The sequence below is a fragment of the Varanus komodoensis genome, unplaced genomic scaffold (assembly GCF_004798865.1).
Source record: "Varanus komodoensis strain SLA01 unplaced genomic scaffold, ASM479886v1 scaffold1, whole genome shotgun sequence".
Lineage (NCBI taxonomy): Eukaryota > Metazoa > Chordata > Lepidosauria > Squamata > Varanidae > Varanus > Varanus komodoensis.
Window position 1 is genome coordinate 108,910,176 of NW_025335268.1, and position 15,758 is coordinate 108,925,933.

At 40.3% G+C, this 15,758-nt stretch overlaps 1 protein-coding gene across 1 annotated transcript in view; it reads left to right on the top strand.

The window, feature by feature from the left end:
- PLPP4 (phospholipid phosphatase 4) overlaps nt 1-4,480 on the top strand; it is a 53,870-nt gene extending 49,390 nt beyond the window's left edge. Inside the window, exon 3 of the mRNA XM_044450506.1 lies at nt 4,281-4,480. Within this exon, the coding sequence (XP_044306441.1) occupies nt 4,281-4,480 (200 nt within the window). The remainder of the gene's footprint in view (nt 1-4,280) is intronic.
- Nucleotides 4,481-15,758: the final 11,278 nt, after the last annotated feature.

Here is a 15,758-nt window from a genome sequence, read left to right on the forward strand (position 1 = left end):
ACTTACAGGACCACCTGTGTGCCATACACTAAAGTAATGGCTCTTGTATGTTCCCTGTTGGCCTCTTTCTTTTTTCAAGAACACGAAATCACTCACATCATTTCCCTTCTGCTCTCAATCTTATCCTCACAACAACCCTGGGAGGTAGGTTAGGCTGAGAGTCTGTACTGTAGCAGGGACTAGAACCCTGATTGCCTGAGTCCCAGTCCTGCACTCTTGACCATTACCCCACACCGGTTCTCAGTGGCTTTCACACATGCAACATTCATTTGGCCTATGTTTACATAGTCAATTTTTATCTGAATGGATGCCAATGAAGTATTAAATATAACATAATGCCATTACTTTCAGCACTGCATTTTTCTACAGTAGCAGTGCTATCATTTATTAAACCTATCTTTTAAACATGATCCAGAAAACATTTCCTTCTCCCATTAAAAATACTTATTATTTTAACCTTTCCCCAGATATTTCAGAAGGTATTTGAAGAGTCTAACACATTACTGCAGTTTCTTCTTACCTGATAAATTGAGAAATGAAATATGTGATTTCATCTCGGTTGAAATACTTTGAACTGAAGAAAGACATGGTTGTCCAATTAGTTTCGTGCTTTAATGTTCAGCATCTACCAGCTGAAAATTAAATCTAATAGAGAAATTCCCTAAGAATGGGGCTATTTCAGGGAATTTGTTTGCTTCAGTGTTCTGCAGAAATGAAATCTGCCTGCACCTAAAAGATACACTTTAACATTGACCTGAAAACTAATGCCAGCACTTGGATCAGCTCTGTATCCCTAACAGCATATGGTTGCCCTTGTAACAAGCACTATTTAACAATTTTAATGCATTTCTGAGAGCAAGCAAATATATCCAGTTTCTATTTCAAAATGTTTTAGAAGCCTAAGTTGAAAAATAACAAAATGGTGACCAAATGGAATGATTTATGGGCATCCAACATAACATCTGTACAAAATATGTTCTGAAATCAAATGTCTTAGCAGTAGTGCAGTAAGACTCAGTTTGTTATATGAAGCATTCTTCTGTAACTCTATCATGCTGGAAAAATGGAAATCTCAAAAACTCAGCTTCCTAACTCACTCCTCCTCAATTAAAACACCTCGAAATGGTCAAGGAACCCCAGTATTTGGCTTCTCCTTGTATTTTCTTAGTCACCAATAGTAACCTTTAATAAAACTATAAATTCAAGTGCCGATGAAAGCCAAAGGTTATTCTCCTGAGATCAGATGAAACATTTTTCTTTTTAATCAAGAACAATGGGAGCAGAGGAAAAGCTTAACCCAAGAACCTGCCAGTTCAGTCACTGAAGCTGAATTTAGCTATGCTCAGTAGAAATAATCAACATTCCAGTATAAAAACAGATATGAAGACAAATGGGCATCATAAAGTGTTGCCCTAAGGTTGCTATTTCTGTAGTTGTAAAGCATTCATTCTTGCTTTGGTTACAAAGATGCATATATTTCAGTTGTAATCAAGATGTGGTGATTTTTGGCAACTATTTTGAACTTTACATTCCCTGCATTTCTTCAGCACTATAGAGTCACAGAAGACTGATCTATGTAGCAAACTACACGTCATTTAATGCTCTGACTACCAAGGTGCATAAGCGTAAGTGATGGGTTGATGACATGAACTAGGTCCTCTATAACTCTGTTCCAAAAATTTCTCTTGGTTGCACAAGAAAGATACACATATTTCAAAAAACACTTTCTTGAAGCCTGCAAGGCTCATTACTACACATGTATATGTGGTTGTCATTGACAACCTGAGCTGCATAGATCTCTTGAGTACAAGAGGATATTCAGTGTTTGCTTGTGTTAAATTTGTTTGATCTTCTTTGGAACACTATTTATTTTCAAGGGGAAGGAATATTCCCCTGATAGGGAATGGGGGAGCCATTTTCAATGCTAAATGTTCTGGATGCAAAATACAGGTAGAGAAAAACAAGGCGATATTGTTTGTTTAATGAAATGAAACTGTACTTAATTTTGCACGGGAACATTTAGAACATGGAGGGAAGAGATCATAAACATGATATGATATATTTTAATTGATTTTCTTTGCAATACCTTATGAAATAGTGTCGTGTAGCTAAAGCAACAGCATATTGTTTTTAGTGTTTTGTTTATTATGTTTGAGACAATAAAATCAAGGCACTAGAAGCACTAATAACTATCTGATGTCTCCCATTTGAGTACACAATTAAGTCCTGAGGAGTTTAAGAAAGGTAGAAGAAATGGATGTTGCTCAGAGAGTGGTTGTTATTCACCAACTCCAGTTACACGTATACTGTTCAAGGCAACTTTCTTTCTTTTTGGGGGTGGCAGTGGTGGTGGGGAGAGCAGTTATAGTCATTGCTTGGTAGAGCAAAGGGCAACATCGAGGAGTGTCATTCCACAAACTATGCTTGCAGAAATCTACCAAAATTTTGATTGCACAGGCACCTGCTTGCAAAGCCACACTTGCACAAACATGACTTCAGCTGGATCTTCTGTGCGTAGTTCAGAGCTTAGTTCAGTGTCATCACTAGTGGAATGATGCACTTGGATTGGCATGCATTGCTTCAAATAGTCATTGTTTCTAGGGGCCTGTGGTTTAAATTCATGACCAATTACAATACCTGAAAATTCTGAGTTACTTTTAAAAATCATAACTTGTATTTTTTTACATAGCAGCAAGGACAAAAATCCACAAACCATGTAAATATTTCATTGTTAAGATTAAAGTTTTATGTCAGCTGCAGTTTCCTGCTGAACTGGCATAAGCAAATACTAACAGTATCTTTTAAAGAGAGTTAAAGGATTGATCAATTAACAGAGTGATAGATAGATAGATAGGGAAGCAGAGAGAGTAAGTCATATTTTAAAAGTCAAATCTTAATGGGTGCAGCTGCCATTTTAATTCCCCATGTAGCCTTGGAGTAATTCTTCATAAGAGGAAAAGTGGGAAATTAAAATTGTGGGTAGACCTGACACTGGCTGGAACACCAGGCCGGAAGACGTATTTTAAAAGGGCCTGGCTTGGGTGTTAGCAGAAGACCCAGCTAGGAAGTTGGACTTCCAGGATCTCCCCAAGGATGCTGGCTGCTGATGCCAGCTCTGCCTACATCCCTGGTTAGAAGTGGACTTGAAGCGGACTACAGGTTGAAGATATAGTTGACCCCTTGAAAACCACAGTTTGCCATGAGATTCTTGTAGGCAATATCACATTTAGTTTTGCGAGCATCCAGTTTTACACAAAACTGTTGAACTGAGGACTGGGCCCAAAAACAGCTTTGGTGGAAAGTTCAGTTTATTTCAGATAATTGAATGTATATAAACTTGTATAAGCTGAGTTAACCTCAGCCATATTTGTTTGAAACAAGCCAATTTCAAACTTTGGTTTATGAAGTTTACTTGTTTCAACAGACCATAGTTGAGAGTAATCACAGTTTAGGTTTTGAATGATTTGCTAAAATGAAGCTAATCTAAGATGGAAGTGAATCTTCCTATTTCTTTTTCATGCTGGATCATGCTGGAGAATGGAACAGTGTCTCAATCCATCATGTTTATCATGACATCCAAATGCAGATGTCCCCTATACAGAGAAATACATTTTTATATTGTCAATATTTTCTTTGGAAGATCTTGCTGAGAAAGGAGACAAGAAACTTTCCCAAAGAAGTTTTCACTGAATTTCAGGATCTGACAAACAGTCCACCCTGAAAAATTCTGCAAACACTGTGCCAATGCAGATACGTTTAGCCAAGAGAGAATATCTCAGTTTGTCTTGTTCTGATTTGGGTTGTCACATAGAGAATAACAATAATGGGAAAGCATTTCCAAATGACTTCCCACGTAAAAACTGGGTTGATTTAGTCCTCCCACACAGGTACTCTGTCACCTCAGTTAACCCCATTTGAATTGTCTCTATGTGTACTATTTCTTTGGCTGAATGTTAAAAGGTGACCCGCAGGGGTGAAGCATAAAATTTTCAGGATAAAAATATGCAAAGTCTCTTTTGAAATGGCATATGTTCATTAATGGAAGCTAGCTCCTGCTACTAGGTTGGCTTCTTGATAGTTTTGTTCAGGTGGCTTACTAATAAATACAGTAGAGATGAATCCAGATCCAAATCTCAGGTAACAAATAATCCTCCAGTTGGAATATTTGCTGTAAAATGCCTGTCTAACTTAGGAGCACACCTTCTCCATTAGTTGTTGTATCAAAAATAATGTGTACTCCTTAATAAAGAATGTTATTTTTCCTTTTTTCCCCAAACTAGATGCTTTTGTTGGAGGAGTCATTGGCCTCATATTTGCTTACATTTGTTACAGACAGCACTACCCTCCATTGGGTAACCTGACTTGTCACAAGCCTTACGTCAGCCTCCTAGTTCAGACAACACAGAAGAAAGAAGAGACACCTACAGCAGATAATGCTACCAGTCTGCCTCTAGAAGGGATAACAGAAGGTCCAGTATGACTAATACACATGCAAGATGAACTTTTAGCCCTTTCATACATTCCACCGATCCAAACTGGTCTCTCTGCATAATTGATGTCTCTTAACTGCTGTGATTCTGCCATGATCTCCTCATTTTTAAAGACCCTTTTCTTTGCGCTCATACATTTTGTCCTCTGCGGTTAGTAGCAGCACCACCCTGCCCTTCTGTTCCCCCACCTTTTTTTAATCCATAAAGATAATGTTTCCAATAAAAGCAAATATTCCTTAAGGCGGTGAAGACAGAGCGAAGACCTTTGAGATGCTGTTAACTATTAATAATACTTACTGATGCAGCACTGTTACTGTGCAACATGCTTTGCGAATCCACAGTTCATTCCTCCTTGCAACAACTCTGTGGAATAGATCGTTATTGTGCCCATTTTATAGATGGGTTGGGTGACAAGGGCTGGAAGAAGAGGAGTTGCCTGTGGCCACCCAGTGAACTGTGGCTGCACAAGAATATGAACATAGACCGGGACTAGTTTTTACTCCCGTGGACTATATTGGCTGCAAAGCTGTTATCAATGCCTCTTGCTAAGAAGTAGGCGACATTCTGGACTTGACTGACTTCACACCTACTTTCCCTGGAGACATTGGATATGTAACAACATGGTTTATTTATTTTGTATTTCATAACTGTTTGGAATTACAACAGGATTCTGTTTATCTCTCAGTTGTCTAACATATGGCAGCATTTTTGTGCTGCCCGTTGACTTTGGCAGGGCAAGTCTGAGCTAACTGTAATGAAATAAGGGTTTAAAAGTACCAAAAGCATGAGAGCTGGGGAAGGCCAGGATTTCAGGCATAAGTCATTCCTGAGGAAGACGGTGACAACACACTTATGCAAAGCTGTTGAAGCTGTCAGCTGGCAGTAACATATACTGAAATGATCACCTGGACACTCTGTATTAACACATTTAGTGTGTGCGTGCTTGTTTTTTTTCCCTTGAGGGCACTGTAGTAATTTACTTTTATGCTGAATGACTTGTTTCAAAAGAGCAGCTGCAATCCTTTCAAAATGACACCACAACCCAAACTAGTAAACACTGGGAAGAAGAAACACTTTTTTGTGAATATGTGAGCAACACTTGTTTAGTAGTTTCCGTGGACTTGCTGAAGCACGGGGTCATCTGTTTTGGAAAGCTTGTTTTTCGGCTTAGTAACATTTTGTTTGTTTGTTTTACATTTTGTCTGTTGCATTTGCCATTCTGAATCTAACACTTTCCTAAATACCCTATTTGGAAGGTTGTTATATTACTACATGTGCCTGCATGAAGAGGATATTTGATAGCATCTCCGCTAACAATTGTAAGCCTCATTCCAAAACTCTGTGGCAAAAGAGAAAACTCTCAAAAGAGCATGCTGCCATGGGTGAATCCTACAGGGGCACATCATGCACGTACATCCTCCGGCGCATAAGTAGCAACGCAAGTTTGCAGTACACGTGCAACTTCATACAATAAATACAAGGTGGAGAAAAACCTATCTATTCCTTGTAAGGACAGAAAGAGCACATTGCAGGTCTATGAACTTGCCAAGATATTTTAGAGGTGTGCAGGAGGCTGCATTTATTGAGGGAAGGGTGCCTCATCTTAACTATTTTGCAAATCCTCCTTGGACTTGTGCAAAGCTGGTTGAAGTCATTGCCCACCATGCAATGACGTGAACTACGTGGCACATAGGGGATTTCCCTAGATCCTGGGGAAAGTGCTGTATTCTTCCGGACGCAAGATGCCAATGCATTGTACCTCTTGTTCCCAGTCCAGCTAAGGTGCATTCATGCAGAAGCAGAGCAACTGTGAGGACTGGCATATCTGCACTGGTTATTTTGACTTTTTGTTGGCTACCTCCATGAATTCTTTGTGCAAGCATGATCCTGCATTGAAATCCTGCCCCCGTTGTTGACAGGCAGAAAAAGATGTCATTTCCAGCTTTCCCTTTTAAGAAAACTGTAAAAAGTATACCATGGAAGAAGATGTTCTGTGTAACAACCTGGCAATGGGCCTTTTTGGCTTGATCAGCTAACTTGTCTAATGGAGCCTTCTTTGATCAGTGCTATCCATTATGGTGCTTTAGACTGGAAGGGATTTTTGCCCTTATAACTAATTTGTGCCCGATGGCCTATGCATTGGCCTGTTCTGGATTCAACAAGCTTTGCATCTCTCTGTGGAAACAGGTCATTTCCTTAGTCATTTTCTTTGCAATTTCCCCCTGTGAATTCCTGATTGACAACTGTGATCTTTTGGTAAATGAAGGAATAGACGAGACCTTTGAAGAATAAATCCATTGTAGAAATTACACACACACACACTCAAAACATTGTTAATCAATGCATGTCCTGAAAAAATACAATAAATTAAAAAGATCTTGAAAAAGCCCTATAGATTTTAACCAGAAAAGATCTTGAAAAAAGCCCTATAGATTTTAACCAGAAAGAGATCCTCATGTTTTTAGGTATTTCTGGGTAAATTAAATCAGGATAAATCCCATGTATGTGTGAAATGAACAGGAAAGGATGCAAAACCAGCATAGGATTTGCCTTTACTCAGTAAACATGCAATAGCATAATTTTGCCCATCCTTTACACTGTGGGTAGATTTCCATTTCCACATTCTGGAAACTGCTTTTATTACTGTATTATTAGGGAAATATTGGCAATCTCATGTCTCTATGTTTTTTTAACAAGAGTTCTGTTATAGAGGTGTTCTCTCCCTCCCCCTGCCCCTCTATATATATATTCAGGTGTATTGTCTGCATATGAGATGAATCATTTGAAAAAATGGTGTGACTGGTGTGATATACACCAACTAAAATTGGAGGAAAGATTATAGGAGTCTCCTAGGTTTTATTTATTCTTGACTGTCCTCTTGTAAGATATAAGACGCTTTGTTATGTAAACTGGCCTTAAGAACAAGGCTTAGTCAAAGTGGCTTAGCTTAAAAGATTTCCTGGAAGGTAACTTTCCAATGTCCTGAAAAGTTTAGTTGGAATGGGGAGGGATACTCCTACGAAGCTTTCCCTGTCTCATACCGCTTTAGGGTGACCCCAATACTGCTTTCATGCCACTCCTCTGATGCGTGGCAGACTTCATCCATGTCGGCATGTTGGAATACAACCTGCAAGTTGCTGCTTTAGCACATCTCAGTTCTGACAAGGTCTTCTTGAGGCAGTCCTCAGAGCTATAGTGGAGATTTGGGTGCTTCCAGGTTAAGAGAACACAGATTAAAAGATAGTTTAAGGGAGTGAAGCATGTTGCCAGCCGGATGTTTTGGCTCACCACTCCCTAGCACTATGGTGGCTAGGCTGATGGAAGCGGTAGACCAAAGCGTACCTCATGCAAACCATGGCATAAGTTCCCAAGAGTGCCCAGGTCACAAGCACTGTCTGCACATGGTTCTGCTCCAAAAGAAAGGAAGTTGGTTCATAGAGAAAGCCGCCTTTTGCACCTTGGTTCACACAACACAGAGCAGGGTTAGCACCAGCTCTCCTGATGCAGAAAAGCACATCTGTACCACACTCTTATTGCATCTCCCCCTGCAACCACCCACAATGTCTCTTACTCCTCCACCATCCCCCCCTCACTCCTACCACATTACATAACCCCTGCTATGTTTCCTCTGACTTCTCTTCCCTCCCAATGCACCCCCATGGCTTCTTCCAAGTGCCTCGCTCTGAAGAGGGCCCCCTCCCCAGCTCATACTGACAAACCCTTACAGCAAGCCTGGAGGTAGCTGGCAATTGCTCTGGAAAGACCTGCTGTTCAATCTCTCGCTGCAAAGTGCCACAGAGAAAGAAGACTGGAAGGTCTTGCTGGAGCACCCATTGTAGTCTTGCTGGGCAGTGGGCCTGAAAAGCCCCATTCACTCTGCTCTCCTGCTGTGGCAAATGCCACAGCGCTCGCTTGTCCAGCAGCGCCCGCAAGGGCCCCTCTGGTCAGGGGAGGGATCACACAATTCATGGGAAGTCCAGCCCCGATGCAGTGCTTCCAATCCTCTGGTAGCTTGCAGAGCCATTGCTAAGTAGAGTGGCTTCCACTAGCCACTGTGCTACACTATGCATTTCGACCCTATTTTGACTAATATAACAGTGATAGGATATGATCCATCATTAGAAGTTTTCATCTTTTGAGCATAATTTCCATTAGCAAATTTGCCTTTCTGTTCTATTAAAACAGATTGAAGCTTGATTTTTTTCTTCTTCGTCACTGATGGATAAGCGCATTATGTGGGTCACCATGTTGTTCTGCCTAATCAAAAAGAAAAACATGATTTCACTATATGGACTTTCCTCCAAAATGCTGTATGAATTTACAATGTCTAGGAAGAGGGTGGGGATGGGGATGGTAACTTCCAGTTCCCTGTTCCAGCCCCAGCACATGCTACCATTTTCCTTTGGATAACATTCAAAGGCTTATCAACCACTAAATGACTCCCAACTAATCAAATTCTAAAATATGATACTTAATGCAACAAAATGTATAATACTGGATAAGTAGATGGAAAGGCTTTTGCAGTAGCGCAAAAGAATAAAATGTTTTAATGGCGGCCATTACACTGGAAATCATGAAGTAAACCATGTAAAAATGTTGATTTTGATGTAATTAAACCTTACAGAGAATGTAATGATGTAAAACTGATGGAAGAATCCAGAGAAGCTGCCATTATCAGTGCAAGCTGGTGAAGCAAAGGCATTCTTGTGGATCAGTGTCTCTTTAATTTTGTGTCCTTAATGTGAAGGAAATGTAAATGCTGTAATGCACCAATAAAACTGAACATGAATGTGGGATTTTGCATATCCCGGTGTCATGATTTTTTATTTTGCTAGCAAACACTTTAGATTTCCTAGTAAATATTGACAATGTGACCAGGAGCTGTCATCAGACTGATGACAATAGTATCTGTTGATGCTTCCCAAAGGGAACACTTCTTTGAAATGTTTATTAGTTCCATAAATAATCTTACACAAGCCAGCTTTTACCCAATTCTCCATCCAATTTTCTAGTCCTGTCTTCGGTTTAATTCATCTTTATCACAGTATGCTCCACTAGGAGAAACTATTAGTGGCTGTTGGTTTCGGATGTGTGGAGGCTTCTCTGCATCATTAACACAGAGATATTTAGGTTCCTTAACCGTAAAAACAAGTAGCAGCCCATTTCTAGGCTAATCATCTCATTTCTAGAGCCCAATCAAATATGTTTTGTGTAGCCTTTGAAATTTAGTGCAAAAAGTAAAGACAGCCTATAGACCTTAACACAATGTTTAGCACCTCTTTCTGATCCAGTGGAAACTAACTAAAAATATCCTGGTCTAAAAAGGAAAACTGATCCAGAATAGTGTGGAAATCCATTCCCTACTCCCACAAAAAGCAGCAGAAAATTAGAGCAGGAAGACAATATTGGGGGAATATGGGCACACCTGGAGAATTGAAAAACACTTGGCCGCCACCATAAAATGTCTGTGGGACGCTATAGGAGGTGTGGCAAAAGAAAGTAAGCTACCAAAAAGACTATCAGGCTGAGGTTGTAGAGGGCGTATTATCCCAACACACTAAACAGCTCCTTATAACTCATTTTGATAATGGTTCTAACTGCCAGGAAAAAGGCATTAATTGTTTAAAATATGTAAATGCAGGCGGGGGGTGGGGGGGCTCGTCAGATACTAGGATAGGAACGTCTGAGGACACACTGCTGCCCACAAGCTGCATGTTGTCTGACGCTTAATTAAGGTACGTTGAACTGCCTGCCTCACAGGAGAAAACTAAACAGGACAGAGGGAGGCTGAATATTGCTATCATATACATGTGAAGAAAGACAGAAAATGGCAGGACAACAGAAACGAAGCACCATTTGTTTAATCCTTGTTTACATTCTGTTTCCTAACTGGGGAGGTGAGAGGGGGAGTCAATGGCTATTTCTAGTCAAAATGGCTAGAACGCACAACAGAAAAGATAAGGTTAGGTATCTCTAAGAAGGGTTTTTCAATGCAGGAAAAAGCCTACGAGAAGGATGGAGTATTGAGGAAGAGAAAAGGGCTCAAACCACGAAGAAATGGATGTTGAAGCTACCTAACCCACCAGAACCAACATGGCATTTCCCACTTCTGACTTGCCTGTGCTGTTTAGAAAGGGTCTCTATCATGGTCTGGACCCATCTAGGGCTATGTTAACCAGCACTGTACGTTACGTTAACTGCACAGAAAAGTCAGAACCCATTTCTGGACCTTGTTGAGTGGGATCTTTCGCCTTGGATACCAAATCCTGTCCACTGTTTCCTCAGGAGGTCATGCTACCTTGTGAGGGGTGGGCCTCAAATTCCAGGGAAAAGGGGAACCCTGGGAGCATTTCCCACTCAGCTCCCCCACTGCTTGCCAGCCTGAAGAAACTAGAGACTATGGAAAATGGCACTGCCCCTTAAAAATAATAAACTGCAGCACTTCAGGAGATGGAGCTCCAGAAGGACTCTTCTGGTTTGGTAGAAAGCCATCAGTTGGTCTAAGCTCGTGTTTGTGTAACTTGTCTTGCTCGGTGGCAGGATTGCTTTCTATGGTCCTAAATTCAAACATACAGTCTGTCTGGTATCCTGAAGCTACTCTACTTCAGGACTGCTTCAGAAGCTACAGAACCCTGCAGCTTTTTTCTCAAGATCTTTCTAAGTATGAATGATGGAATTTGTGATGGGAGAGGACAATGTGTAATAAAGAGGATTTTTTTCAGCACCATGTGTAAGATCACTTGGCCAGAATCCAATATCAAACGTATTTTGATCCTAAATGACTGAATAACTATTTTTCTGTTGATTTGTTGAGGCTGTCCTGTGATAACTAAGTGCTTTATTATATAGCCTGAATTGGAATGTTGAGACAAAATTGTTGGGAGTTATTGCGCAACTTATTATATAATTTTTCCTAATGAGATAGATACCTGAAAATGCTTGGCTTTTTAAAAATGAATTCTAGTTGTTGCTTGAAACAGCTGTTTGTAGAGGTAAAGTGAAGATCAAATGAAATACTCTGAGACATGAGCAAAACATCCCCAATTCCCTAGAAGGAAGAAAATAAGGGGGTTAAAACTCTGAAAATGCTATGGAAATACAAGCAGCAGATACAAGACTATTTCTTTTATCAACTGGAAGTTACTGCTAAAGGGGATTACACACCTCCAGAGGAAGAATGTTTCAATAACGAGGAAACAAATGCAAAAGTATAAAGATGAGCTCTATGACCCACTTAAGTCTCAATTATAGGTGTCAATACAGAGTTATGTTTTGAATAATATCAGGAGAATATAAAATGTACTGGAAAGCAAAGCAAAGTCAATGTTTTGACTTAGTTAATTCATGAACTGTGTGCATAAAATGAAATAGAAATTTACATTACAGTACCACTCTGTATATCCCAAACTTAATCGCAGTGAATTCAGTGGGATTTCTTTTCTAGTGAGCATGTTAAGGATTACAGTCCCAGTCTGGGCCAAGGCATGAAATGTGTGATCCCATTTACCTGTCTGCTTTTGTTACTTAAATAGGTTGGAGGTAGAATGCATCTTGCCAGTGACAAGGTTTCTCCCAGGGCAAATAGCAGCTTCAGGACAACTGTGCCAAGGGAATGGCTGACCTTTTCATTGCACACAATATGCCATATCCTCACTGCACACAGATGTGCTAATATTATAGGTTTGTTTGTGTGTATACACACACACACACACACACCTCGGCTCATGAACGCCTTAGTTCATGAACAAATTGGGTCACAAACAAAAATTTCTGAAAATTTTTGAGCTGGGTCGTGAACACCGCTTTGGGTGGCAGCCAAGATCGCAGCCATCTCCCCCACCCCCGAGTGGGGAGATGGCCACAATCCCAGTTGCTTTCATGCAGGGAAGGGGTGCCAGATCAGAGGCGCGGTGCTGCAGGAAAGACGGGAGCAGCAAAGCTGAGCCGCGGGGGAGATGGCCAAGATTCCGCCTGTCCTTCCTGCAAGAGTGCACCTCTGATCAGGCATGCCTTCCCTGCATGAACGGGACTGTGATCGAGGCCATCTCCCCACCCCAGCACACCGTTTGTGCCCATCTCTCCCTCCTCGAGTGCACCCACGATCATGCCAGTCTCTCCCCCCCACCCTCCCAGTGCGCCAGGATGACAGGCACCTGCAGGGATGACAGGCACAATCTCAGTTGTGCTGGGGGAGCGGGGAGATGGCCGCACTTGTGCTCGATGGAGGGGGGCAGGTAGATGGCCTCAATCTTTGTTGTTGTCACTTTGCTTCACATTTTTCTGATTTAAAAAATGGATACAGAACAGATTAACCTTATTTACATTGAACCTTATGGGGAAATTTAACTTGGCTCATGACCAGTTTGGGTCATGACCAGAGTCCTGGAATGGATTAAGTTCGTGAGTCAAGGTACCACTGTGTGTGTGTGTGCGCGCGCGCCACTTTCCTTTGATGACATTTCCTCAGATTTGATTAGTATTTAAATGCAAAACTATGCATTTTTTGTTCAATCCAGCTTTCATTATATGATCTTATTTCAGGGCAAAGTAACAACCTGTTGCTTTCCCTACTACTAAGAGATTATCTGATAATTTCTATAAAAAGGGTTTGTTCAGCAGCCTCATCAACATTTTAATTGGAAGGTAAAAATCTGATCTAGTATTTATTTATTCATGTTAATAAAGATTGATTAACCTTAAAGCGTCTGAACCTCAATTATTTTTGTGCAGATGGGCTGATTAGTTAAATTAGATGGGCTGATTAGATATCTACTTTAAAAAAATCCCTATCCAGTCCCAATAAAGTGGAATCTCCATCCCATGGGTTCACTTCTGCCATCTACACAGCATCCCAGGATCTCTTAGTGAGCCCATCTGCCAGGATTCTTCTTGCCTCTGTGACAGCTGATCATGCTGCTAAAAGTACTGTAAAACCCCCAGTCACAAACCTCCTACTCACCTGACTGGGTGGTTATCTTAATTCCTCCAGCTCCCACCCCTGGGAAGGGAGAAACGGAACCCTTTCACTTCTGTTCTCCAAGTTAATCAAACAACTGAGAGAACCCCGCATTTTACAACCAAGTTTGCTCTGTCTGGCTATCTAGTCAGAGAATGATTTTGTTTCCTTTTTCAGAGCCAGCTGCTTAGTTCCTCCCTCTTCCCATATTTTCTAGTTTAATAACATTTATAAATGGAATTTGAAGTTGCTGAAATTGTGTTACATGCATGGATCCAAAGGAGATAAGGGGGAACAAGCAGGCAAGTGCTCAGTGGCAACCAGACCTTAGCAAGCAGTTTCAACATCTCACAGTTCTGAGGGTTCCCTTTGGTCCAAAAGTTAGGATCAACAGAAGGATGGTGGCAATCTTTAGGGAAGAAGGAATGTTCCAACTTGTCCCATGTCTTCACTGATATTTGGGAAGTATGACTCTCTCTCTCTGTGTGTGTGTGTGTGTGTGTGTGTGGAGGGGTGATGGGGGCAGGCAGGATACAAACAGCACAATGAGGCCTGGGCACATAGAGAGGGAAGTGTATACCATTCTATATTGCAATTAATTTGTCGTGGTTCCTGCAAATACACAAAACTGGTACCTTGCTCTGACTTGGTGAATATTGACTCTGGAACCTTCGCCCATGGTCCTGATTGTTCCTCCAAACTACAAAGATTTCTGGGAGGAAGGGGACACCAAAATTAATATTGATCATTGGTGACAAGAACAGTCTCCACCACCACATACCTGTAGATACCAAGATCACTTCCTTCCAAAGGTTAGTCTATCCTGAGATGTGTGGAGTTTGCATCATTCTATTAAAGGAAATACAATAGCGTCAAGTGGGTCTCTTTCCTCCACACCTGCTAGAAGAAAATGGTCAGCTATACTGTAGCTAACTTTACAGACCCATCCTTGCTTCCCTTTGGGAACGTTGCAGAAGCACTTCAAGAACAAAAATATCTCTAGGAGCATATGTCACTACATCCATAAATCTTCCTAGTTGAGGAAATATTTGTTTGCTGGAGAAATTACCACCAAGTATTAATTATTCTGTTCCCAGGGGCTGTTGCCATCCACATAGTATAAACACAAATATTTCTTTCTGCAGATGTTAAAGTGATTTCTGTTTCCTTTCTGTTTGTGTCAGGAAGGTACCATATGCTCAGTTATCATGGTATTTTATGTACCTCCTGGATATTATACTAAATGAAACAAAACTGACTATTATAAAATGAGGCAAAACTATTGAACGCAATATTTTCAAGTAAAAATATAAAACCAGCATGGCCACATTAATGAAGTCATTATGAAAAGAATGCACAATGTTTACTTTAGAGTAAATAATCTTAGAGATATTAGTGATTTAGAACCAAATTCATTATATTTAATATATTGCACACATCTTAAAAATATAAAAATATTAAAATTAGCAACAGGAATAGCAGATACAATTACCATAGAACAGATGGGTGGAAAGCTCTTATGCATGATGAAGAATAATTTCTGGAAACTGGCAATTACATCTTATCTAAACATACTTTAAATATTTATGTTAGTCTTGATGCCCAATTACATGGAAGAATACAAATAGTTTGATTATTTGAGGAAAACAATTTGATTCATGGTAAAAAGCTTTTGAATCAGTACTATTTCCTTAATTGCACTTTCTCTTAAAATGAGTCATCTTTGTTTTGCATTAATATTGGCAGGTCTTGGACAGATTCCTAAAAATTCAGTAGTGTGGATTTATGCTAGAACTACAGAGTGAAGCAACACTTTGCACAAACAGCTTTTAGCTGCCTGGTTTCCATACTATCTGCACTTCTATCACTATAGTAGACACAATAAGTTTTGTTTTGTTTTTTGTTTTGTTTTGGAGAAGGAGGCAACACTACAAGGTCAAACAACTACCTAGCCTCTTTGCCTTTCTCATTTATCCATGCTCTAGCTGTTAGATCAACTAGTGGGCAGCTAAGAGAGCTTTCCAAAAAAAATATTCTGGTATCATATGGCAGTGGATTGGAGGGAAATAGTTCAGTTAATCAGAGTAAAATACTTCAATAACAGACACATTGATGCTAGATGGGACTGGGATATGGAATGTTTGCAACTATGGACAACAGAAATATTATTTGGCTCCTTAACACATTTCATAACTTCATGTATTTTGCATATGACTTGGGAGATATTTGCAAAAGCAGGACACTGCATCAGTAGGAGAGAAATAAAAGAAAGAGGAATTCTGGCAATATTCGATTAGTGAGTTATTCATCAT